General features: G+C 38.6%; 2 protein-coding genes across 10 annotated transcripts in view; one reads left to right on the top strand and one right to left on the bottom strand.

Annotated features, from left to right (window-relative positions):
• The window catches only part of PPHLN1 (periphilin 1), a 145,259-nt gene extending 136,045 nt beyond the window's left edge, over positions 1-9,214 (bottom strand). For 3 of the 8 annotated variants that reach the window (XM_043446357.1, XM_043446359.1, XM_043446361.1), the window contains exon 1: positions 9,098-9,214. The gene's annotated coding sequence lies outside the window, so the exon portion shown is untranslated. The remainder of the gene's footprint in view (positions 1-9,097) is intronic. The other 5 variants (XM_043446355.1, XM_043446358.1, XM_043446363.1 and 2 more) reach the window with 3 other exon arrangements.
• A 55-nt stretch (positions 9,215-9,269) lies between these two features.
• ZCRB1 (zinc finger CCHC-type and RNA binding motif containing 1) lies at positions 9,270-26,209 on the top strand. Of its 2 annotated transcripts, XM_043446364.1 has the most exons (9): positions 9,270-9,408; positions 10,966-11,051; positions 16,561-16,589; positions 21,620-21,754; positions 22,487-22,598; positions 22,916-23,023; positions 24,432-24,544; positions 24,635-24,710; positions 25,438-26,209. In XM_043446364.1, exons 2-9 carry the CDS (start codon positions 10,968-10,970, stop codon positions 25,567-25,569), a joined length of 789 nt encoding a protein of 262 aa, XP_043302299.1. In that variant the 5' UTR covers positions 9,270-9,408; positions 10,966-10,967; the 3' UTR covers positions 25,570-26,209. The 2 variants fall into 2 exon arrangements, with proteins under 2 accessions (XP_043302299.1, XP_043302300.1); XM_043446365.1 differs by lacking the exon at positions 21,620-21,754.
• The last annotated feature ends 922 nt before the right edge of the window (positions 26,210-27,131 follow it).

The raw sequence follows: 27,131 nt of genomic DNA, 5'->3' as shown, positions 1-27,131 counted from the left end.
ATTTAGCTTTTAAACATTCTCTTCCCATACCTATTGCTTTCATAAAACAGCAATAACAAAATATAATCTTTATTATCTAAATTACTACGTATTTTCAGAATAAGTATATAAAATAGTAGAGCACAAAACAGTGGTGAAATTAAACAGCGCTTTGGTGTAGCCAAATAATTAGCTTCCACTAGTAGCAAACACCCCTCTCACTCTTAAGAAACCTATGTAAGCGGGAAACACAGAAATATAAACAGACAACTCCGTATGCAACAATGTACTGTTAGTAAAACAAAACAGCAGCCATAGTTTGATGATTACCTGCAAAAGAAAGGAAAAAACAATGGGCTGTAAAGAAGATGGACTTTAAGCTGGATTTTAAAAAACAGGAAAGGAAAAAAAAAAGAAAGAAAAAAAAAACAGGAAAGGGAAAAGGTATCAGAGGAGGAGGATATGATGAAGGTCGTGTAGGGCAATGAGGGAAGAATGCTCTTATCACCTTGAATTCAAAGAGTTTGCGTGTAATTTTTGAAGCATTTAAGAATAAGTGATGAGCACAGCAATCTTCAAAACAGAGGCACATGTTTATGACATTACCCAGATTTAGCCTGTTGACCCATTCTGGAATTGAAGCTCATCAGCTAAATTTAAAGGAAGGCACTCAGACTCCCAGCAAACTGAAGTGATGATGTTTACTTACCTGTCGTCACTTCACCAACCTCCACCCATCAGAGGAGTATCAGAAGTACTCTAGTAAAGTCCTCTAACCCAACACCCCATGAAAACTGAAGAATACAACAGAAAAATGGAAGGACCCTCTACATCACAATCAGGCAGAGAAAAGAATTAGAATTCAGTGTGGGGAATATAGGCTTCAGAAGTTTGCTAATAACCGATACTCCCTTTCATGGATCACAGCCTTGTCATGGGGAAGGGGCTTCTGTAACTCAACAAAGATATGAGCCACGCCATGCAGGGCCACCCAAGATGGACGGGTCAAGTGAAGAGTTCTGATAAAACATGGCCCACTGGAGGAGGGAATGGCAAATCACTCCAGTAATCTTGTTGCAAGAACCATATGAACAGCACAAAAAGGCAAAAAGATATGACACCGAACAAGAGTCCCCCCAGAAAGGAAGGTGTCCAACACAGAGACGAGCAGAGGGCAATTACCAACAGCTCCAGAAAGAACGAAGCTGCTGGGCCAAGGTGGAAACAACGCTCAGTTGGGATGTGTTTGGTGGTGAAAATAATGTCCAATGCTGTAAAGAAGAATACTGCATGGGAACTTGGAATGTTGGGTCCATGAGCCAAAGTGAATTGGATGTGGTCAAGAAGGAGGTAGCAAGGAAATGGCAAGTGTGAACATCAACATCCTGTGGAATCAGTGAACTAAAATGGACAGGAATGGGTGAATTTAATTCAGATGACCATTATATCTACTACTGTGGGCAAGAATCCCTTTAGAAGAAATGGAGTAGCCCTCATGGTCCACAAGAGAGTCAGGAATGCAGTACTTCGGTACAATTTCAAAAATGACCAAATGAGTTCAGTTCATTTCCAAGGCAAACCATTCAACATCACAGTAATCAAAGCTTATGCCCCAAATAGTAATGCTGAAGAAGCTGAAGTCGAACAGTTCTATGAAGACCTACAGGACCTTCTAGAACTAACACCAAAAAAAGATGTTAGTTCTTTTCATTATAGGGGATGGAATGCAAAAGTAGGAAGTCAAGAGATCCCTGGAGTAACAGGCAAATTTGACCTTGTATACAAAACAGAGCAGGGCAAAGGCTACCAGAATTTTCCAAGAGGACACACTGATCAAGCAAGCACCCTTTTCCAACAACATGAGACAACTTTACACGTGGGTGTCACTAATGGTCAATATCAAAATCACACTGATTAGATTCTTTGCAGCTGAAGATGGAGAAGCTCTATATAGTCAGCAAAAACAAGATCTGGAGCTGACTGTGGCTCTGATCATCAGCTCCTTACTGCAAAAATTCAGGCTTAAATTGAAAAAAGTAGGGAAAACCACAAGGCCATTCAGGTATGACCTAAATCAAATCCCTTATGATTACACAGTGGAAGTGACGAATATATTCAAGGGATTAGATCAGCTAGACAGAGTGCCTGAAGAATCGTGGACAGAGGTTCGTAACACTGTATAGGAGGCGGTGACCAAAACCATCCCAAAGAAAAAGAAATGCAAGAAGGCAACGTGGTTGTCTGAGGAGGCTTTACAAAATAGCTGAGGAAAGAAAAGAAGCGAAAGCAGGGAGAAAGGGAAAGATATACCCAACTGAATTGATAGTTCCAGAGAATACTAAGGAGAGATGAGGACTTCTTCAATGAACAATGCAAAAAAACAGAGGAAAACAGGAGAATGGCAAAGACTAGAGATCTCTTCAAGAAAATTGGAGATATCAAGGGACTGTTTCATGTAAGGATGGGCACGATACACAACAGAAATGGTAAGGATCTAAACAGAGGCAGAAGAGCTTAAGAGGTGGCAAGAATACACAGAAGAACTATGCAAAAAAGATCTTAATGAAACATATAACCATGATGGTGTGCTCACTGACCTAGAGCCAGACATCCTGGAGTGTGAAGTCAAGGGGCCCCTAGGAAGTACTACCATGAACAAAGCTAGTGGAGATGATGGAATCCCAGCAGAGCAATTTAAAATCCTAAATGATAATGCTGTTAAAGTGCTGCACTCAATATGTCAGCAAATTTGGAAAACTCAGCAGTGACCACAGGACTGGAAAAGGTCAGTTTTCGTTCCAATCTCAAAGTAGGGCAAGCCCGAAGTGTTCAAACTACTGCACGACTGCTCTCATTTTCCATGCCAGTATGGTGATGGTCGAAGTCCTTCAAGCTAGGCTTTAACAGTATGTGTACCAAGAACTTCCAGATGTACAAGGTGGGTTTAGAAAAGGCAGAGGGACCAGAGATCAAATTGCCTATATCCACTGAATCATAGGAAAAGCAAGAGAATTCCAGAAAAACATCTACCTTTGCTTCACTGACTATACTAAAGCCTCTGACTGTGTGGACCACAATTTTCCACAAATTGTGGAAAATTCTTAAAGAGACGGGAATACCTGACCATCTTACCTGTCTCCTGAGAAACCTACAAGTGGGTCAGAAGCAACAGTAGAGCCTTACATGGAATAACTGATTGGTTCAAAACTGGGAAAAGAGTATTCCAAGATTGTGTACTGTCACCCAGCTTATTTAACATAATTCATGCAAAGTACATCATGCAAAATGCCAGGCTGGATGAGTCACAAGCTGGAATCAACATTGCCAGGAGAATTAACAACCTCAGATATGTAGATGATACCACTCTGATGGTAGAAAGCAAAGAGGAACTAATGAGCCTCTTGATGAAAATGAAAGAGAAGAGTGAAAAAGTTGGCTTAAAACTCAACATTCAAAAAATGAAGATTATGGCATCCATTCCCATCACTTCATGGCAAATAGATGGGCAAACAATGGAAACAGTGGCAGATTTATTTTCCTGGATTTGAAGATCACTGCAGATGGTGACTGCAGCCATGAAATTAGAAGACGTTTGCTCCTTGGAAGGAAACCTATGACAAACCTAGACAGTGTATTAAAAAGCAAAGACATCAATTCATTGACAAAGGTCCGTACAGGTAAAGCTATGGTTTTTCCAGTAGCCATGTATGGATATGAGAGCTGGACCATAAAGAATGCTGAGCTAATATCCTCCTGTCAAACTATTTATGCTTTGATTCCACAGGTAAGGCATTAGAGAAAGACCGCTCTAGTTAACTTCCAGTATTAAATACACTCAGGATAAATAGCTTTCCCCTCCTTCCCAAATGCATTCACTCTTTATATTCATTCAATAACTGATTTGATAGCAAACCACGGTGAACAATTAGGTCACATTTCAGGCCTTTGCACTGGCGATTCCCCACCCAGAATGCTTTTCTCCAGGTATTTGCATGGTTAACCCTCAATGTCACTTCCAAAGTCATCTTAATGTCACTTTTCTACCAGATCCCCCTATTTTTGCTATTTTTTTTCATAGCACTAATCATCTAAGATACTAGATAACTCTGATGCATATTACTGGTCCCTTACTACTAGGAATGTGAGCTATAAGAACTATATTGTTAATTTATTAAGCACCTAGAACAATCCATACAATGTACGTGTTCAGTATCCATGGAAAATATCTGTTAATGCTGGTAACATGCCCTCTTTAGATAAATGATTCCCACATCTCCACTTCCTTTCAAGAGGATATCTCACAGCACCTCCAATTCAGGATGCCTTCACACTACTCAGAAACCTGCTTCATCTCCTGTCTTCCCCATTTTGGTCAGTGACACCATATCGGATAAACAAAGGCCCAAATCAGAAACCTGAGTCACACAAGAACCAAAACTTATCATATCTCAGTTAACTAAAGCCAATTATTTCTATCACCTCAATATATAAGGCACGTGTCCTTCCCTATCCCAGCTATCGGTATCTTTGTTCATTTCCTTTTAGTCTGGTCATTGGACCCCCCAACAGTAAAACACTGGTCTCCTTGCTTCTGATGTCACCTCCTACATCCAGCAACTATAGCAAAAGTGTTCCCATAAGACAACTAGTTTAAAAATCTCTCAGTGACTCCCCATTTCTTAAGAATGAAGTCTCCACCTAAACTTGAAAATGGCTTATTTTTGACTTTTCTCCTATCTCTCCAGCTTCACCTCCTACCAATTCCCAGGCAGTCTCCTGAACCTCCAGACATATCAAACTACATTTTGTTCTGCAAGTATGGCACTATTTCTCATCACCCTATCATGGCAAGCCTTTCTCCTGCCTAGAATATCTTTCCTCAACTTATCTGCCTTCACTCTCTTTCTCTTCTCTCTTTCTTCAAGATTCAGCCAAAGTGTAAGATTTTCTTATATTCTCCAGAAAGAGTGAAGAGTTTCTTCTTCAGGCCTCCTAAAGCACCCTGCTATATTAGTACTATATAACCTAATATTCAATTTACTTTCCTTCCTCTCCTCCCTCCCAAACTAAACACCACAGCAAAGGCAATGACTGTGTACCTCTCTTACTTCTGTTGTTTAGCAGAATAAAGAGAAAGTGAAGTCGCTCAGTCGTGTCCGACTCTTTGCAACCCCATTGACTGTAGCCTACCAGGGTCCTCTATCCATGGGATTTTCCAGGCAAGAGGTACTTATTAAATATAGGCCAAATAAACATATTATTCATATAACCACTACATGAGCTATTCTGGAGAACCTAATTATTGGCTTTTACCTTTTGGTTATTCAGGAAACTTCCAATGAGCACTATTAGATTATGAGTCTTATCACACATCTCATGACACTAATGCCACCTCATTTTGAGCAAATGGTACCAATGAGAATCCTTTAGCTCCAGCACCTAAAGTAGTGATTCTCAACCCTGTCTTCATAAGAGGATCATCTAGAGAGCTTCAAAAAATACTTATATCTTATTCTCTAAAATCCGTATATAATTGGCTGGGACTTTTTTTTAAATCTTAAACTTGTTTCACCTTAGGATCTGATCCATTGACGTTAAAGCAAGGTAAACATATTCCTGATATTCTAAATTAAAATAAGTTTTTAAGTGTCAACCTGAGCCTAAAAATTACATAATACTATTTCTACTTGAAAATGTTTAAAATTCCAGACATCTAGAACAAAAATAAATTTTAGAATATAAACTGTATGAGGAAAATAAAAACACTGGATGTCAACTAAAATGGTCAAAATAAAGAATCCACAGAAATTAATCACTGTTCAGTGCTCAGAGACAGATAAATACAGGCAATGGCCATTATAAAGAGCCAAGAAAATTCAAATATAATCAAATATAAGATCACTTAAACGTGGATGAACAACAGTAAGTGGCAGAATCCGAGAAAACAGAATGGATATGTGCCTAAGAAAGATACAAATGATGAGGGCAGAAGATTCGCTTTGCAAAGGAGCAGAAAAATGAGCCTGCATAGGTACTTAACAAGCTTTCATTTCCTCCCCTGAAGTAGATATTATCCCTCCCATTCCAGAAAAAAACACAGAGGCTCTGAAAAGCTCAAATCTCAGAGGCTTAGGGAGCCTCGAATCAGACTCAGGCCTGTATGACTTTAAAAGCAAAGCCTTTCCCACCATACCACACTGCTTCACAGAGCAAACAGGCAAGAGCAGAGAGAACAAATCCAAAGGCATTAAAAGGCACAACAAAGCCAGAAACTAGACGAGGAGCTCCCTGTAGGCTTTTAAACCTAGAAACAAAGTGAGAGGAAAATGTCATTCCAGAAGATTAACCTGAAACTACGCAGGATGGATTGAAGGCGAAGAAGCTAGAGGAAAGAAGATCGCTGCTTGCGTCATAATGAACGCGATAACTCAGTACTGTTAAAGTGCTGCATTCTCTACTAGTGCCACATGTCACTTGACTTTCACTGTTTTAAGAAAACTTCTTTAAGTATTAAATACTAAGTAGTAGCTTCTTGACTGTTCCTTGTAAGTGAACAAGTAACGGAAATTAATAGGCAAAATTATCAGATGTTTGACTTGAGTATAATATTGTCAAATCTAAACCTCATTTCACATATGGATAAATGTTACAGTCTTAACTGGTCAGCCTCCTTCCTGTCTTTTACCCTCCATTCCACACTTATGACAGACACTCAATTAACCATGCTAAAATTCATAGCTGAAGTGTCCCTGAACAAGAAGCCTAATAGTCTATTAATTAACTGTAACAAATCCAAACGTCTCTACCCTTCATGCCCCCTTCTGTTATTTCACCTAGCCTCCTGTTCTCTCCACGCCTTCCTCCTCACCGTGTCACAAAGTAATGAACACTACCCTAGAGTCAGAACACTTACTTCTCCAACTGGAATACTTCTTTTCGTTCTCCCACTCAATTTCCAAATATCCATCAAGGCCCAGTTCAAAATCTATTATTCTCCAGAAAGCCCACTTCTGAACCGTACAACACTTAAAACAGATTCCAAACCAATGACTAAGAAGCCACATGTGACTTGTTTGGCCCAGGTTTCTTTTTTCTTAATAAAACATTACCCCATTGACCACATTTACAAAGTAGGAGATAGCGTCTTAAGAAAACGTCTCTCCAACTTTCCTTGAAAAGAACTGGATGTTCTGGCACCATGGGAGCACACAGTCACATAGCCAAAGCAGCTGTAGCCGAGTAGCAGCTGATGCCTTTTGAAAGATTTTTTACATTTTAAAATCAGAAGATGACATCAACTACCTGAATTCTGAGACTGTATCTGCAGCAACTGCAATGACTCAAGAAATTTTTGACTGCCTATTAGGCACTGGAGTTATGGAAGTAAACAAGACAAACACAGTTCCTCCTCAAAAGCCTACCTTAGTAGCAAAGACAAAGAGATAAGCAATCAGGATACATCTGATAAATGCTACTAAAAGCCAAGTAGAGAGCACTTCGCTCATGGCAAGGGTACTTAACTCTGTCTATAGGAGATGAGGAATACCATGCAGAGAAACTGACTAAAACTGAGATTTTTAGCAGATGTAGGAATCAACCAGAAAGGGGTAGGCGTGGGATAAGGAAAATCAAATGTCCCAGAGAAAAAAGAACTTTGCAAAGACATTGACAGAAGAAAAAAGCATTAGAAATTGAAGTAAGTTGAATATGTCTAGAGCCATGAAAGAAAGTGTTAATTGCTCAGTCGTGTCCGACTGTTTGTGACCCCATGGACTGCAGCCCTCCAGGCTCCTCTGTCCATGGGATTTTCCAGGCAAGAATACTGGAGTGAATTGCCATTTCCTTCTCCAGTGTATCTTCCCAACCCAGGGATCAAACCCGGTTCTCCCACATTGCAGGCAAGATTTTTTACCGCCTAAGCCAGGGAAGCAGGAGCCATGATCCACCCATAAATGCAGGGGTCAGAGAAAGGGCTCAACTGACAGGACTGGAGGGAAAAAACAAGTATTAGTGTCAGGAGATGTAAGAAAATTTCCATAAAGAGGTTGAATATGCTTGAAGCAGACAAGAAAGTTTTCAGAGAGCACAGTTCCTGTGTTGAGGGGTGAAATGTGGGAAGAAAAGGAGGGAGAAGCAGTGATAGCCTAAATAAAGGGAGAGGGAGCGAGCATAGCGCAGCAGGGGTATGAGGGTGTAGAATAGAAGACCAAAGGGCTTACACCTAGGGCGGTAACCAAGGATAACAGGAATGTGAAGCATGGCAGTTTTGGCTGGTCACAAGTTTGCCAAAAGAATTAGTCCCAGCGGTCCGCTGGCGGACGCGGAGGCCTTCCGGCCTCTCAAAATTCTGCTGCGCCCTGGCTGGATTGCACTTCCGTCTCTCTAGAAGACATCAGCTTCGGTCTGGATTGATCGTCCAGGCTCCACGAGAGGCTCTGAGTTCCAGGCTGCTGGCACGCAAGCTCCCAGGGAGTGGTTGTGGGTAGAAGCGTGTGCTGGTGGGTAGAAGTTAAGTATAAACTACCCTGCATTATTTTCTGGTGTTTCTGTAGGAATGATGGGCCTGGTTTACTGCCACTTAGAGAAAAAAAGTGTTTGCCCATTACAGATTTATAGGGAGAAAAAAGGTGCCAGGAAGTTTTACAGTTGTCCATACCAATACCCAGGATGAGTCTCTGTGTGAATTCGAGTGTCCCCAAGTTGACCTTGCCTCCCCAACGAGACTGAGGGATCCTCCAGAAAAAGGCCGCTTTACACTTTTTTGTAACTCCCGAAGTGCCTATGACCGAACTGGGCACGTCGAACACATTCTGTAAATTTATCGACTTACTGACCTCGGGTCACCGATGCCACCTAGTTCAGCCCTCTTTTTGCCTATTATGGTGCTAAAAAGAAGCGAACCTATTATACCACAGACTCAACACTTTCCTTTATGCCAAACTCCGCTGCGTCTCTCCCCCTCAACCGCAGGAGCAGAATCCCTGCACAGTTCAAATTCAGCGGGAGACTCCAGGTCCCACCGCGGAAACGCCCGCCCGCCCGCTCGCTCCCCGTTCCCGGGTGCAGGAGCCCGCGTGCCCGTCCCCATCCACCTCTCGTAAAGGTAAAAAGCGCTCACCGACTCTGGGCCGCCTGGAGATCCCGTAAATGTAGTCGTCCGCTCGTCGCCGCGCTCCTGGGAAGGCACTTCCGGCGCACACTAAGACGTCAGCAAAAGCGCCCGCCCCTGAGCCCACCTCCGGGGTTTGGGTCAAAGGAAAGCCGGGAGGAGGCACGGTATCTACTTTCTCGTCTCTTGCGCCTGACCCTTCCCGGGACCCGTGATGCCGAGGCAGCTGCAAGGAGCGACGAACGGTCGGGGTTGAGCCCCAAGTGAGCTGAGGGCTCGCGCTCTTCTGGCCCTATCCCCCGGGCCCGCCCCACTTGAAGGTAAACGCCTCTCCCGTTGCGGCCTTGCTCCTTGCGGGCTGCTTTCCAGAACAAGGTTCCGGAAACGTTTGCCCCTTTCTTCTGCCACCCTTTTTATCTCAGGACCTTTACCTGCCCTCACCGTTCTCAGCAGAACGGCTAACGTGTGAAAGGTTTCAGTTGGAAGCTTTGAAAAAGCGACCTATCGTGCTAGGTTCCTGAAGTTGTCCCCCAGAACATTCCAATCATCAAGCGATTTTCCTATCACATCGCGAATAAGGATGCCTTAGAATCATTATTTTGCAATTTGTGATCTTTAGTACACACCACACACGCTTTTTAAATCGAAAATATAAACTTGGTTGAATCTGGTATAATTCTCACAGGTGACTTGCTGACTTTGCAATATACGATATGAAAATGAGTTACAGGTATTACTTGTAAACTTAAAAATACATGTACAGGCCAGTACCCTTCAGGACACTGAAAATTATTCAAATGATAAAATGTATCATTTCATAATTTAGCGATAAAATGCGAAATTAGTGATTTGAGAGAACTTTAATTACATCATAATGTGAGGGTAAAATTTCTTCTTAGCACTGCTCCAGAGAAAAATATTAAGACAATCAAAAAGGCACCCAGCCAAATCAGTGAAAATCAGTGGCTAAGGTTCTTCCTGCCCTCCCAGGCTTTTTCTCACATGGGTGGGCAAGGTATTAGGTGTATCTGAAAGCACTGTCTTGCTCTTAGCCTGATGAGAGATTAAGAAGAGCCTCAGAGTTTTTATCTCATTTGTTTGAAACTCACCTCTTCATTCACACCATATGCCATCACTGAAAGGGTTAGTGTAAAGAATGTTTTAAGTGGTGTCTGGAGCAAAGCAATTCCTTAATTCACCCAGCCAGAGTCATTGTTCCTGAGCCAATTCTTAGGTAGGTTAAGGAGTCTCAGGGCTCTTGAAGAGGAGAAAAGGACAAAGTCTTTTTTCTACATTGCTTTGTCTTAGTCATATAAAACTTTTTTTCCTTAAACTCTGAGTTTTTATGACAACGGTCTTTAACTTGTTTTAAGCCCAAAGCTAATGCTTACACAACAAAACAATTCATTTGTATGCTTTTCCTTAAACTCTGTACTAATGATTATGTAACAACAATGTATCTTGCTCGAGGACATGTTTCTCCTTAACAAGAACCTTCTGACTAATCTTGTCATCTTAAGACATAGGTTGTGGAAGTGGGTCTGGTAAAAGTATATGAGGCTTTAATAAAACTAGCAAGGGGAGCATTCTTCTTCCCCCATCTGATGTCTATGTCAGAAGCTTTCTCTGTACTTTTTCCACTGTAATAAAACTTCTGTGACACAAAGGCTCTAAGTGATCAACCCTTGTCCCTGATCCCGAAGCTAAATCTTTGGAGATCATGAATCTGACATCGTTCACCATAAGCTCACTGACTATTACTAAGAAGTAAGAAAAATTGTGTAAATTTGTCGTTTGCCTATACTGTTGGCTTTATTTGGAAGGGAGAATACCTGTTTTAGATTGCTTCTGGGTTAATTTGTTTCTTTGTTTTTTAGAAATGAGTGGCGGATTGGCCCCAAGTAAAAGCACAGTGTATGTATCCAATCTGCCCTTTTCCCTGACCAACAATGACTTATATCGGGTAAGTTGCTATATTAGTACTATTATCTACTGAATTCTGTATTAGAGATACAAATATGGCTTAAGCAAGCAGTTCTCTTAGACAGTATTCTTACTAAATACATTAAAATGCACTTTTAATGATTAATACCAAAGACCTCTATTGCAAACATAAGTGAAAAAAATTAGACACTTGTTATTTCCAAAGAAAATCTCCAGTGCTTTATAGAGAATAACAAGTTTGTTGTTTTCTTTTTTTGGTTTTGTTTTTAAAAAGCACAAAAGACACTACTAGCATAATGAAGCTGATTTTTCCTGCTTGCTTACTTGACTTTTGAAGCTGGTAGTAGGGTGGAGGTTTTGGAAGAAAGAGCTGATGGAAGCAAAACAGATCCTTTTCCTAACCCTCCAATTCTGAAAGTATATCTTAATTTAATATGTGGCAAGAACTTAACAGTTTAATAAAGTTTGTTTTCAATTCACAATAGGGTGATGAAAAGAGAAAAAGAAATCTTTTCCAACATATTCTTTATCCTCCTTACCTTACAGAGAACAAAATTTCCTGCTTTGTCTATTCTGCAGATTGATGGTTGAGAGGGATTTCCAGGGATGACATGAGTCCTATCTTCCAAGTGTGCCCTCTTTTCTCTGCTACTTAGGGTAGATGTTAACTACAGTAGAGAGATGCTGCATAGGTGATACATCAGTTCAGTTCAGTTGCTCAGTTGTGTCTGACTCTTTGCGACCCCATGGACTGCAGCACACCAGGCCTCCCTATTCATCACCAACACCTGGAGTTTACTCAAACTCATGTCCGTTCAGTCAGTGTAGCCATCCAACCATCTCATTCTCTGTCGTCCCCTTCTCCCACCTTCAGTCTTTCCTAGCATCAGAGTCTTTTCAAATGAGTCAGTTCTTTGAATCAGGTGGCCAAAGTAATGGAGCTTCAGCATTAGTCCTTCCAATGAATATTCAGAACTGATCTACTTTAGGATGGACTGGTTGGATCTCCTTGCAGTCCAAGGGACTCTCAAGAGTCTTCTCCAACACCACAGTTCAAAAGCATCAATTCTTCAGTGCTCAGCTTTCTTTATAGTCCAACTCTTACATCCATACATGACTACTGGGAAAACCATAACCTTGACTAGACGGACCTTTGTTGACAAAGTAGTGTCTCTGTTTTTTAATATGCTATCTTAAGTCTGCCACTGTTTCCACTGTTTCCTCATCTATTTGCCTTGAAGTGATGGGACTGGACTGGATGCCATGATCTTAGTTTTCTGAATGTTGAACTTTAAGCCAACTTTTTCACTCTCCTCTTCACTTTCATCAAGAAATAGAGGAAAACAATAGAATGGGAAAGACTAAAGATCTCTTCAAGAAAATTAGAGATACCAAGGGAACATTTAATGCAAAGTTGGGCTCAGTAAAGGACAGAAATGGTATGGACCTAACAGAAGCAGAAGATATTAAGAAGAGGTGGCAAGAATACACAGAAGAGCTGTACAAAAAAGATCTTCATGACCCAGATAATCACGATGGTGTGATCACTCAGCTAGAGCCAGACATCCTGGAGTCCGAAGTCAAGTGGACCTTAAGAAGCATCACTATGGACTAAGCTAGTGGACGTGATGGAATTCCAGTTGAGCTCTTTAAAATCCTAAAAGATGATGCTGTGTAAGAGCTTCACTCAATATGCCAACAAATCTGGAAAACTCAGCAGTGGCCACAGGACTGGAAAAGGTCAGTTTTCATTCCAGTCCCAAAGAAAGGCAATGCCAAAGAATGCTCAAACTACTGCACAATTGCACTCATCTCATAAACTAGTAAAGTAATGCTCAAAATTCTCCAAGCCAGGCTTCAGTAATAAGTGAACCGTGAACTTCCAGATGTTCAAGCTGGTTTTAGAAAAGGCAGAGGAGCCAGAGATCAAATTGCCAACATCCGCTGGATCATCGAAAAAGCAAGAGAATTCCAGAAACACGCCTATTTCTGCTTTATTGACTATGGCAAAGCGTTTTGACTGTGTGGATCACAATAAAGTGTGGAAAATTCTGAAAGAGATGGGAATGCCAGACCACCTGACCTGCCTCTTGAGAAATCCGTATGCAGATCAGGAAGCAACAGTTAGAACTGGACATGGGACAACAGACTGATTCCAAATAGGAAAAGGAATACGTCAAGGCTGTATATTGTCACCCTGCTTGTTTAACTTATGTGCAGAGTACATCATGAGAAACACTAGGCTAGATGAAGCACAAGCTGGAATCAAGATTGCTGGGAGAAATATCAGTAACGTCAGATATGCAGATGACACCACCCTTATGGCAGAAAGTGAAGAACTAAAGAGCCTCTTGATGAAAGTGAAAGATTTGATACATAGTACTTGATTAGTTAATTAAGACAGCTTGAGTCTGGAAGAACAGAGAAAACAAACTTTAGTTTCCTTCCTTGTATCAAATAGAGACATCTCTCTCTTTATTGAATACTTACTGTGTGCCACAGAACATTGTTCCAGGTACTAGGAACACATGAGTGAACAAAAAGATGAAAATCTCTTCTGGCACTCAAAGTACAGCAAGATAGAGAAACAATTTGAAATATAAAAAATTCAAATGATATTTGTCAAAAATAGATAACTAAATTAATGCTAAGGTGTTAGGTGCTAAGGGGAAAAATAAAGCAGGAAAGGGTTACTAAATGTTAGTTTAGGGGTGAAATTTTACTTTAGGAAGGTGACTTTTGATTAAGACATGAAGGAAATAAGAGGCAGCTGTGCAGATGTCTCAGGAGGACAAGAATTTCAGTCAGACAGTAAATAAAGTGGAGAGAAGAGGGCAGTCAGAGGCAAGCACATTCAGGACTTATAGGACTTACAGTACCTTATAGGACTTGCATAATGGTAAGATAATGAATAATGATAAGGACTCTGAGTGAAGTGAGATGCCATTAGAAAATATTATATAGAAAACGGTCCTTCATACAGGTGGCCAATAGGCACATGAATGAAAAGATCTAAACATTGATGATTATTAGAGAAATGAAAATAACTACATGAAACACCACCTCACACCAGTCAGAATGACCATCATTAAAAAGTCTACTGTGGTGTTGGAGAAGACTCTTGAGAGTCCCTTGGACTGCAAGGAGATCCAACCAGTCCATCCCAAAGGAGATCAGTCCTGGGTGTTCATTGGAAGGACTGATGCTGAAGCTGAAACTCCAATACTTTGGCCACCTCATGCAAAGAGTTGACTCACTGGAAAAGACCCTGCTGCTGGGAGGGATTGGGGGCAGGAGGAGACGGGGTCGACAGAGGATGAGATGGCTGGATGACATCACCAACTCGATGGACATGAGTTTGAGTAAACTCCGGGAGTTGGTGATGGACAGGGAGGCCTGGTGTGCTGCAATTCATGGGGTCACAAATAGTCGGACACAACTGAGCGACTGAACTGAACTGAAAAAGTCTACAAACAGTAAATGCTAGAGAGAGTGTAGAACAAAAGGAACCCTCCTACATCATTGGTGGGAATGTAAATTGGTGTAGCTTCTATGGAAAACAATATGGACATATCCCAGCGGTGCCTGGGGCAGTTGACTATAGTATATTATTGGGCTTCCCTGCTGGCTCAGAGGTTAAAGCGTCTGCCTGCAATGCGGGAGACCTGGGTTCGATCCCTGGGTCAAGAAGAACTCTTGGAGAAGAAAATGGCAACCGACTCCAGTATTCTTGCCTGGAGAATCCCATGGACGGAGGAGCCTGGCGGGCTACAGTCCACGGGGTCTCAAAGAGTTGGATGTGACTGAGCAACTTCACTTTCACTTTCAAAAAACTGAAAATAAGAGTTACCATAGGGATCCCACAATCCCAGTCCTGGGTATATATCCAGACAAGACTATAGTTTGAAAAAATACATGCACCTCTATGTTCATAGCAGTACTATTACCTATAGCCAAGACATGGAAACAATCTACATGTCTATCAACAGATAAATAGATGAAGATGTGAGGTGTGTGTGTGTGTGGAATACTACTCAACCATGAAAAGAATAAAACAGTGCCATTTGCAGCAACATGGATGACCCTAGAGATGCTACTAAGTGAAGTAAATCAGGAAGAGAAAGACAAATACCATAAAATTTCACTTACATTTAGAATCTAAATATGACACAAATGAACTTAACCTACAAAACAAAAGCAGACTCACAGACATAGAGAACAAACTTGATGGTTGCCAAAGGGAAGAAGGGATTGATTGGTAATTTGAGACTAGCAGATACAAACCACTATGTATAGAATGGATAAACAACAAGGTCTTAACTGTACAGCACAGGAAACTATATTCAATATCCTGTAATAGACCTAAATGGAGAAGAATGTGTGTGTGTGTGTATGCACACCAGAAACTTAACACAACATTGTAAATCAGCTATCCTTTAATAAAGTAGTTTTTTAAAGAAAGAAATGAAAAGCAAACCAAAAAAAAGAAAAGAAAACTCTTTATTGATCTCCAGTATTACTAACACTGCAATCTAGTTATACTGTGTTCCAGGGTTGAAGTGAAAGTTTTAGTCACTCAGTCTTGTCCAACTCTTTGCAACCCATGGACTATAGCCCACCGGGTTCCTTTGTCCATGGAATTCTCCAGGCAGGCAAGAATACTAGAATAGGTAGCCAGCCATTCCTTTCTTCAGGGGATCTTCCAGACCCAGAGATCAAACCTGGGTCTCCTGTATTGCAAGCAGCTTCTTCACCTGAGCCGCTCGGGAAGGCCCAGGGTTACACAAGTTAATTATAGAACTCAAACATTTATTATTGTTATTTCTTACAGATATTAATGTATCGTAAAAGACTCTTCTACAAAGTGTTATATAATAAACAGGAGCTATCAGTATATGGGTACTGGCTGAAGCAGTAGAAATAGATGAGATTGCCTAGAGTGAAGAGATAGATGTAAAAGGGAAGGAAGGGCCAACGGTAAAGTGCCACCAATATATTAGGGTGGGCAGAAGAAGTAGGCTGATGGGAATCAATTTTTTCAATATAGAAACTTTTTATTTTATAAGCAGTCTAAGGAAGGATCTGTCTTCTGACATAGTGATTGCTTGATGGGGTGGCGGGGTAAGTTGGGAACAGTGCTATTCTACAACATTGGTCATGAAAGCCCAGGGTTTCTCTGGAGCTGTGGAGGGGCTGACAGTTGTCAGGGATACACCGTAGGAACTGTAGCTGTGCGGTGTGTGCCTTCAACCTACCACACAGGAAGAGTGTTGGTTTTTTTTCCCTTATACTGTTTGGTCAGAAATTTAAGAATTAAGGTAACTAAATACCTGTGATGCCAATAGACAAAAAGAGTATTATTCGAGTACTAAAAAATATATCTTCTACGGCCTGCCTTACTTACTAGAGGCTAAAGGTTTTCGTAAACTACAATAAAGGATGTGGTCAGTATATACAGCCTGAAAACTTAATGTGTTTTTTATGATTTTAAATCAAATTGCAAATCATTATGTGGTCTTTTGTTTCAGATATTTTCCAAGTATGGCAAAGTTGTAAAGTAAGTATATAAGATTCTAAAACTTCATTTAAGTCTATCTTAATTTTCTTCTCCATTATTTTCTTAATGAAAGTAGATTTACTATATTTTTATAAAACAGATATTTGATATAAAAAAGAATAAAAATACTACTGTTAACATTTTATGTGTATTTAATTTTTTAATATATATAAATATCTATAGACAAATTTTAAAAGACTCAATTCTATGCATGCAACTTTGTTTCCTTTTTTTAACTTGACATATTGTAAATAGCTTTCCATGTACTATATAGATACATGCCTGTAGTTAATGATTTCATGGTAGTCCTTTATGTTATTATTTAGTTATTAGTTATTATTATTTATGTTATTATTATTAATGTAATTTTATACCATATTATTAAGAACTAAAACTGATTCTGTTATCCAATATAAGACATAAAAGCTCAGATTAAATATAAATATCAGGTAGTAGAAGGTATGTTAGCAAGTATACTATAAGTGGATTATTATTTGTCAAACAATGTAAAAACAAACACCACTGACTCTTGAACTAGGCAGGGTTAATGAGAGTATAAAGTAAAAACAAGATAGTGTTAATCTATCTTATAACTAATATATGTTTTAGCATAAATTTAAAGTCATATTTAAAATGCCATGAATTTAGAGCATATTTATCTTGACTGCTTGTTTTTGTTTAGTTTTTGATAAATGTATGTTAAACAGTTGAAGTTCATCTGCATCCTGAAGTTAACATCTTTTAAAATTACTTCCCCGTTAAAAAAAAAAAGCATCAGAAATATTACTAGGTCAGTTTTGAGGTCTTCAGAATTTCAAACAGTGATCATTATCAATCAGAACACTAATAATAATGATATGAAACAATGAGCACATGCTAGGCATTGTTCTAATTGTGTGTGTCTGTGTGTGCATGCGTGTGTGTGTGTGCGCACGCATGCGCGTGCACTCAGTCATGTCTGACTCTTATTGCGACCCCATGGACTAACCCGCCAGACTCTTCTGTCCATGGAATTTTCCAGGCAAGTATAATGGAGTGGGTTGCCATTTCCCATTCCAAGGGATCTTGCCAACCCAGGGATTGAACCTACGTCTCCTACATCTCCTGCATTGGCAGGTGAATTTTTTACCACTGTGCCACCTGGGAAGCCTTATTGTTCTAATATCTTTACATAAATTATCTCATTAAAGTCTCACAACTATCTTTTAAGGTAAACACTGCTATTATCCTGATATTACAATTGACAAAACTGAAGCCTGTAAACCTAAAATCATATTGCCAGTTAGCAGTGAAGACAAGGCTTGATTCCAGCCTGTTCCTTTACCTTCCCATTACCTTTTCTTGATTTTTCCCTGTCAGAATCACTGAATAAATTTCCATGTCAATACATAATTGTTAGCCATGAGAATGCTATGAAGTTAGACACAGAGTTAGTGAAGTCATGCAGTCGTGTACGACTTTTTGCGACCCCATGGACTGTAGCCCACCAGGCTCCTCGGTCCATGGGATTTTCCAGGCATGAATACTGGAATGGGTTGCCATTTCCTTCTCCAGGGGATCTTCCCAACTCAGGGATCGAACCCGGGTCTCCTGCATTGTAGACAGATGCTTTACCATCTGAGCCACCAGGGAAGTCCTAGACACAGAGTTATAAGCACCTATAAGCAGGGAAGACATGATCTAGTCTAGAGAATCAGAGTAGTTTTACAAACAGTATCCTTTGAGTTGAAACCTAGAGGCTGAGTATAAGTAGGTAAAAAGAATGAGAAGAACATTTCAGGTAGAGGGAATGCTTGTGCAAAGGCCCTCAAAGACCCTCTGGCAAGAAAAAATAAACTGAGATCGTGAAACAGCCAGTGTGACTTGAGATGAGCGAGCAAGAGGGAGAAAGCATAAGCTGGGTCCAGAAGCAGGTTCCTTGAAGAACCCCAAGAGTCTCTTAAATAATTTTAATTGGAGGAGTGACGTGATTTGAAGTTTTAGAAGCTTGTTCCATCCAACTTCAGTGTGGAGACTGGATTGGAGGGGAACATGAGCAGATGCAGGGAAACCAGTCAAAAGATATAACAGTAGCCCTGGGAAGAAATCTAGACTAAAAGGACACAGGTGCAGAGGTAGAAACTGGTCAGACTTGAGAGATCATTAGGCAGAAGAATGGGTGATGCTTAGTGATATACTTATTTTGTATATAATGGTTGGGTGAATGAGAAGGAGGTGTTACAGATGGCACCCAGGTTTCCCAGAATAGTGTCTACTTCACTGTATGTGCTTAAATGAGTACATCCTCTACCTTATATCAGGAAATGGTGCCACCATCTACCTTTTCTCCCATGCCAGGGACATGGGAATAAATCCTAGGTTTGTCCTTTCAATTCCTTGATATAATTACTTTTCTGTTATCATAGAAGGTAATTCTGTCAAAATAATGTATTTTAGTTGGTTTATAGGTCTCTCTCCACCTCTAGACTGTCAGTTTTTTCCTGAGGGTAAAAACCTTGTCCTGCTGCCAGTGCTTACTACTTGTGCTTGAGGCTAATGGAAGGACTGGGTGGCCTTATGAACAAACAAATGGATACATGCTTTTGAGAAGCTAGTTTCTCAATCAAAATAGGTGAGCTGAAAGGAGCATTTTATAGATAAAGCTTAAAGAGGTAGCTGGCAAATTAATAAAGTGAAAATTCCATCACATGTATCCAAACATAAAGACTTGTCATTACTGCAAAAGAAAAAACTCTTTTAATAGGGAAGGTGAGGCAGTGTTTACAGATTTCAGCAGAGACAGGCAATTAAAGAATTTTAAGAACTGATACATTCTGAACCCTGACAAATTAGTAAAATTTTAGGGGCAACGATTGAGAATTTAAAGAGGGTAGAAGCCACGTGAACAGAGGCACCAGTTTAGGGGGAAGTTCAGGCTATGCTCCGTAAACACTGAGTGCCTTCCTGTGGCTCAGCCTTACAGTGGGCAGGTGAGGAGCGGTGAAAGATGAGGGAGGTGGGAGCTGTAGTCATAAAGGTTATTGGTTGCTGGACCAAAGAATAGGCAGTTTGAAGAAGCAAAAACATTTAAGCGCGGGAATAAGTGATTTTATTTATTCCTTAAGTAGAATACTCTTCCACTAGCATAGGAGCAGGAATTAACATCAAGGGAACCAGTAAGAATAGACAATGGAAACAGTAATGCCACTATGGACAAGAAAAAGAGCAGTAGGAATAGAAGAGAGGATGGAGGAGAGAGATTATTAATAGAGGATGATTTAGAAAGCTAACGCTTCCAAAATAGTACTTTCAAAAAATTAGTTTATGACTTTAACTGACCTCCAGAAACATTATGAATTTTTTAAAAGTTAAAGCAACGTCTTACTTCACACTTTTTTAAAAAATGGGTTAAAAAGTTTGTTATGTTCAATAACTGGTGTGTCTTTGCAGAAAATTAGTCTAAACTTGAGCTTCGTCGAATACTTGACTTCTTTCCTTCTAAACCCAATGAATAAACACATGCTGCCTTTGAGAAAGTAAACCATTTTAGTTGCCCATTTTTCCCTAAGTTATTGTAAGTTATTTTTTTAATGAAATAAGACATCGCTTTTCTTAATATAGAGGTATCTTTTTACCAATTTCATTCCAGAGACTATAGGTACCTAAAAACCCAAACCTAAATAAAATAAAATTTAATATGTGAAATGTAATATTAAATAAAATTTCTGTTTGTTTATTCATTCATATCCTCTTGTCTGTTTTCCTGTTAATTTAGTTTTTAGAAAATTATTAAGCTTTGTCTTAAATATTGTCTCTTTTTTGCTATTTGGAAATAATCTCAAATTTATAAGTTACAAAAATAGTACAAAAAACACCAAAATATCCCTTACCCAGATTCACTTATTGTTAACATTTTACCCCATTTATTTTATCATTTGTATTCTCTCCCCAATGTGTGTTCATGTATGGGTATGTATATGGGTGTGTGTACATGTATATATATATGTGTGTGTGTGTATGTATATATATGTGTGTGTGTGTATGTATACATATGTGTGTGTATATGTATATATATATGTGTGTGTGTATATGTGTATATATGTGTGTGTGTATATGTATGGCTTCCCAGGTTGGAGCAGTGGTAAAGAACCCACCTACCCGTGCAGGAGATGCAAGGAACTCGGGTTTGATCCCTGGGTCAGAAAGATCCCCTGAAATAGGAAATGACAACCCACTCCAGTATTCTTGCCTGGAAAATTCCATGGAGAGAGGAGCCTGGCATGCTACAGTCCATGGGGTCACAAAGCGTCAGACACAACCAAACACACATGTATATATGCCTATATGCGTGTGTGTTTATGTGTATATGTGTATACATACACACAAACACAGTTTGTTTTTGTGAGTCATTTTAGGGTGTTATAAACATCATCACCCTTTACTCCTAGATATAGTACTTCATTGTGTATTTCCTAAAAATACATTAGGGTTATATATTATATAGCCGCAGTACAGTTAACCAAACTCATAAATTTATCCTGATGCAGTACTTTTGTTGAATCAATTGTCCATGTTCCAGTTTTGTCAATTGACCTAATAATATCCCACATAGAATTTTTCACCTATAGTGCAGAATCCAGTCTAGAGTTAGGTGTTGATTTTTACTGTCATATCTTTTTAGCCTCCTTTAGTCTGAAACATTTATAAATAATACAGCTCTAACCCATGTGTTTTCTTGATGTTGCCTCATGATTATATGGGGGTTATGTAGTCTTGGCAGGTATACTCTATAGATGATGTACTCTGAAGGTGTCACTCTGGATTCATAACAGCATCCATCTACCTCATCAGTGATACTAATTTTGATCACTCAGTCAAGGTTTAACGAACTTCTCCGCTGTATAATTATTTTTCCGTTTTGCAACTAATAAGCAATCAATGGGAGACACTTCAGACAATGCAAACATCTTGTTTCATATAAAAATTTCATTTGAGACCTAGCATTTGTTGATGGTTCTTGCCTGACCCGGTCTTCACTGTGATCGTTTCAGGTGGTGCTCTTCTAGCGCTGGCCCTCCGTGCAGTCATCAGTCATCCCCTGGCACTGTGCTATACGCGGGAGCCCTCCTTTCTCCCCGTTTATTTATTTATTATCAGCGTGGACTTAAAAATCCCTTCCTTAGGTGGTGTGTAATTCCTTACTGTATTTAATTATTTTGGTACTCAGATTGTCCTAGATTTGGCCAGGGGACTCTCCCTTCAGCTGGCTTCTCTGTTCTTGTGCCTTGACCCATCATCACTTTTATTTTCAAGTGCTTCCTTTCTGGCGTAACAAGATGTTCCAAGTTCATCTTGTACATAGCCTCTCCCAGCCTTCAAATCAGCCATTTCTCCAAAGGGCCCTGTTGAATATTGTTGCTTAAACTGTATTTAATGATATATGATGAGCAGGGGCCAACAGGACTAGGGATGGATGAAGGACGAGGAGAAAGAGCAGGCTCTGAGCTCTTGTCACTATCCATACCATTTAGATACTTTGGGTAGAATGGCTGAGAAGCACAGAACTGGAGATTCTTTTAAATAATATTAAGAATATAGTTTTATTCTAAAACCAGAAAAAATTTTTGAGTAAATCACTTTACTTTTTGTGCAGAAAAGAATACCTCAGTTTTGTTTTTTTCCTGCAGAGTGAGGGAGTCAGTAGAGAAGAGGAATTATGCTTAAGCTTCAAGATTCCATTGTCTCTGTAATCTCTTTACTTCATTCGCAACTTCCGATTAATGTTTGATTTATCAGATACTCCTAATCATAGCTGTGTTCACTTGTGTTAGTATCACAGTTTCTCATTTCAAGAATTTATTCGTATGTTTTATCTATTGCTGCCTCATTTTTAACTGGCTATTTGTTTATGCTTTAAGGGTTACTATAATGAAAGATAAAGATACCAGGAGGAGTAAAGGGGTTGCATTTATTTTATTTTTGGATAAAGACTCTGCACAAAACTGTACCAGGGCAATAAACAACAAACAGGTAAGCCATTCATTCCCAGGAAGGTTTTTAATCAAAAGTCTGTGTTCAAACCAGGCTAAAAATGTGGGGATGCAGTGGATGATAGAGTCTGATGAATATCAGTAGGTCCTGTACTGGGTTCCCAAAACACTGGTAGAATATAAGGAATAAAAATCTATTCTACAGGAAAGAATTTGCCATGCCCACCTGGGCATTTGCTAAAATAATATAAAAAAATAAAATAGAATTGAAAACTTCAGGAAATGAAATCCAGTAACTGTAGTTTTAGGTTTCAATGAGATAACATCCTTCTGCATTTACATTTTTCTCTGGTCCAGTTATTTGGTAGAGTGATAAAAGCAAGCATTGCTATTGACAATGGAAGAGCAGCTGAGTTCATCCGAAGACGAAACTACTTTGATAAATCTAAGTGTTATGAATGTGGGGTGAGTATACCTAAAGCAATATAATTTTCCATTATTTACTTGAAGGTGTTTTTCACATCGATGTTTTATTTGTGTTCTCCAGAACTTCTGGATGGCTAAAATCGAGTTATAAAAGTTTCACTTTGGGAATGTAGACTCATATAAGTAAATTCAGTTGAAATATAGTATGATGTAAAGACCATCTGAGTTGGGTAATCTAGAGTGGTATTTTCTCCAGTTTCTAAATCTTTGGAAGTTGTTAGATTAAAAAGTGTTAAGGCTAATTACTTACATTATTGTCTGAAAGATTTTAGTGACCCATAAGTTTTTGCATTTCTATAGTAGTTTGACAATGCAGTGCCTTAATAATAACACCTTTTGGGTTTAGCCATGTCCCCAGGTATAAAAAGTACACAGTTGGTTTGATGCTTTATAAAATGTACTTGAAAAGCATGATTAATTTGCTCTTCTGCTGTTTTAATCCTGGCTCAGTCTCTCCCCACACCCTCATTCTCACATAAATCTTCTTAAAGTTATTTTGGTAAGCTAATATACAGATTCATTGTCTTCTTTTACAACTCAGACAATGTTATGTCTCATTTTAATGTTATAGCTAGTTCAGCACTGTCAAATACAAATATATGCAAGCTACAAATGTAATTTTAAATGTTCTAATAGCCACATTAAAAAAACAATAAACAGGGTAAAAGTTAAATATATTTTATTCAAAATATTATCATTTGAATTATGTAATTAATATTTTTAAAAGTATAATATTTTATATTATTTTTTCCTGCTGTCTTCACAATCCAGTGTGTATCAATTCAAACAGCTGATTCACAATCCAGTGTGTATCAGTTCAAATAAATCTCAATAACCACAAGAGAATTATAACAAATGGCTACCATAAGTGGGCAATGCTAGTGTAGTCTAGGTATGAACTAAACAAAATGAAATTAGTTGAGAGGAAAAGTGAGGAAGACTTTAAATTTTCCATTTGTTTTTAAAAGAGATTGTTAACATCATTGAAGTTAGGAGTAGTTTTGTCCCCATTTTATCATACTAACTTAAAATTTTTACATTTAAGGTAGATGGTCCATTTAAATTTTGAATTTTTATATCCTGAATCTTGACATTTAAAAATGTTTGAGGGAAGAACACTTCTTTTACTCTTAGGAAAAAGATTTAAATACTTCTTTATTGGGAGTTACAATATCATAATCTCTTCCATTTAAACATTAAAGTAATGGGTTTTAATTTTTTTGTGTATATTCCCTGTGCAACAATTTCTTTCTTAAGTTCTAAAATATTTTAATCCTAAGGAACCACCAAGTTTCTGTTAATAATACATAATGTATATCTTTTCTTATTTTGTGTTACTAACATAAATGCACTATTTCTTCCTTTCCTTCTTAACGGGAAACAAAAGGAAAGTGGACACTTAAGTTATGCCTGTCCTAAAAATATGCTTGGAGAACGTGAACCTCCAAAGAAGAAAGAGAAAAAGAAAAAAAAGAAAACTCCTGAGCCAGAAGAAGAAATGTATGTATATCCACTCTCACCAAATACATTAAGTGTATTCACTTCTGTCTTTTTACTATTGACTGCATTTTGATTTTTTTAATAATTTAGTGAAGAAGTAGAAGAAAGTGAAGATGAAGGGGAAGATCCTGCTCTTGACAGCCTCAGTCAGGCTATAGCTTTCCAGGTATTCAGTAGTTCTTTTTCAAAGGCACCTGCCATAGCTCCTTTGAGTTAATAGTTTTATATTCCTTGCTTGCTTTATTAATCATCTCCTCATGACATCCTCTGTCTTTCCCCTTTGCCCCTAAACCTTAGGAGATAGGCTCTTTCTTTAAGATCTTTAGAATAGTGTGATGGAAAAGTTCCTATTGGTTCTTTATAGATTTTAAGGGCCCCACAACACTTTTAATATCATAATCTGTTTTCAGTATAGAACTGAATAGAACTATTTGATTAAAATGAGTTTAGCCCCCAACAGAAAAGATTTTATTAAATCAAAGATATTGTTTTAAAAGAAGCTTCATTTTAAAACAAAACCAAAATCATTTTTGATCATTAAAGGTTCTAATACAAGTATATGAAATATTTTTTGAAGAAAATGTATAACTTCATGATTTTATATAACTATTTTGTTTTAATGTAGTTTATAAATTATAAATGCATACATCAATTCATTTTTCCTTTTAGTTAATTAGTTCAGTATTTTATGTGATGTACCCACATCCAACAGCAATGGCAAGTAAGCTTCATTTCATATGCCTGTTAATAGAAATTGCCCAGATTAATTCTGAGTAACATGGTAAGACTGGGAGAAAACTTGGGGGTAGGAGAAATAATATTATTTTAATATTATTAAATATTAAGCAGATTCCTGATTTTTGTTTTGTTTGTTTTCCAAATAACCTTTACAGCAAGCCAAAATTGAAGAAGAACAGAAAAAATGGAAACCCAGTTCAGGAGGTCCTTCAACATCAGATGATTCAAGACGCCCAAGGATAAAGAAAAGCACATACTTCAGTGATGAGGAGGAACTTAGTGATTAAAAATATATATATTATGTAAATATCATTAAAAAGTTTTTTTTAAGTCTTGGAGTACCAAGTTCCCTTGGGATTAAAAATTACTTTTAGAATTTGAACATAAGAACACTTAGTACCAAATACTTTTTTACTTTAGATAGTTGATAGGAAGTGGTAATTTTATAGTATCATGTTTATCTTGCATCAAGATTTGCTAATAATCATTAATCTTTAAAATAGTTCATTTGAATAAAAAAGAAAATGTAATACTATCATAACAATGCTATCCCAAGAAGAAAGTGAAAGTCGCTCAGTCGTGTCCGACTCTTTGTGACCCCGTGGACTACACAGTTCATGGAATTCTCCAGGCCAGAAATACTGGAGTGGGTAGCTTTTCCCTTCTCCAAGGGATCTTCCAAACCCAGGGATCGAACCCAGGTCTCCCGCATTGCAGGCGTATTCTTTACCAGCTGAGCCAGAAAGGTAGATAGTAAAAAGATTTGAGAAGTTCATTGTAAAAGTTTATTCATGATTGGTTTATATAAGAACTTTTGAAATAAATTTCATCTTTAAAACAAAAACTTCATAAAGACTGTGGAAAGTTTGGAGTGATTTATTGTTACTCATGTTAATAAAGTTTTCTCAAGAGACCTTTATTTTTAAATGTAGGTATTCTGTTATCTTAGTTCTTTTAGCTTTATCCCTATCTGGATACATTGCAGTCACCCATAAAATATAAAGTAGCTCTCAGAAGCTTGTAGCCAAACAGCAGTAATTTGTCCTGTCTTTGGCATCAAGTTCCATTCCCCAGAAGCAGCCAGCCAGCTTCTTTATTTCTTTTCACGTGTACATACATCTTGCTAAATAAAATATATATATTTCTGCCACTTAATCCATAAAGGAATGTAGGAGGACTTTTCAATCTATACTCCCCTCTGCCCTCCTCCACTTTCACAATATGACTGTTAAAATTTTTGGTTAAATCCATATCTTACTGCTTTTGTCTTACGATCTTCTTGAAATACTGTTCACTTCAGAGCTAATGAATATACTATGATTACATTTTTCCTAGAGTCAATAGCTGTCTTATTTTTTTCATGTTTTATCTTTCTTTGTATTTATGACTAAATCTTCCCATACCCTTTGCAGGTAGTTATATGGGAATGGCATTATGAATGAAGCCTTTAATTTTCTATTTTCTCTATTTCTCTACTATTGCAGTTAGTCACTCAATCGTGTTCGACTCTTTGTGACCCCATGGACTGTAGCCCACCAGGCTACTCCGTCCATGGAGTTCTCCAGGTAAGAATCCTGGAGTGGGTTGCCATTTTCATCTTCTCAACCCGGGGATCAAATCCAGGTCTCCCACATAGCAGGCAGACTCTTCACCAACTGAGCCATCAGGGAAGCCATATTTCTCTACTATTGAGTGCTTTTAAAAAGAATATCTATTGATTAGTTTTTAGTTACTAAAAGCAATAAAAACATTTCCACTTTGAAAACTATAAAGGCAGGTGTTAACGCCTCTCCAGCAAAACATGTTCTAGATCTTAGTGAGGAAACCAGACAAAACGACTGAATGCTAG

This window comes from Cervus canadensis, chromosome 25, assembly GCF_019320065.1.
Source record: "Cervus canadensis isolate Bull #8, Minnesota chromosome 25, ASM1932006v1, whole genome shotgun sequence".
Lineage (NCBI taxonomy): Eukaryota > Metazoa > Chordata > Mammalia > Artiodactyla > Cervidae > Cervus > Cervus canadensis.
Note: the sequence above shows the minus strand (reverse complement) of the source record. Positions and strands in the feature narration are given on the sequence as shown.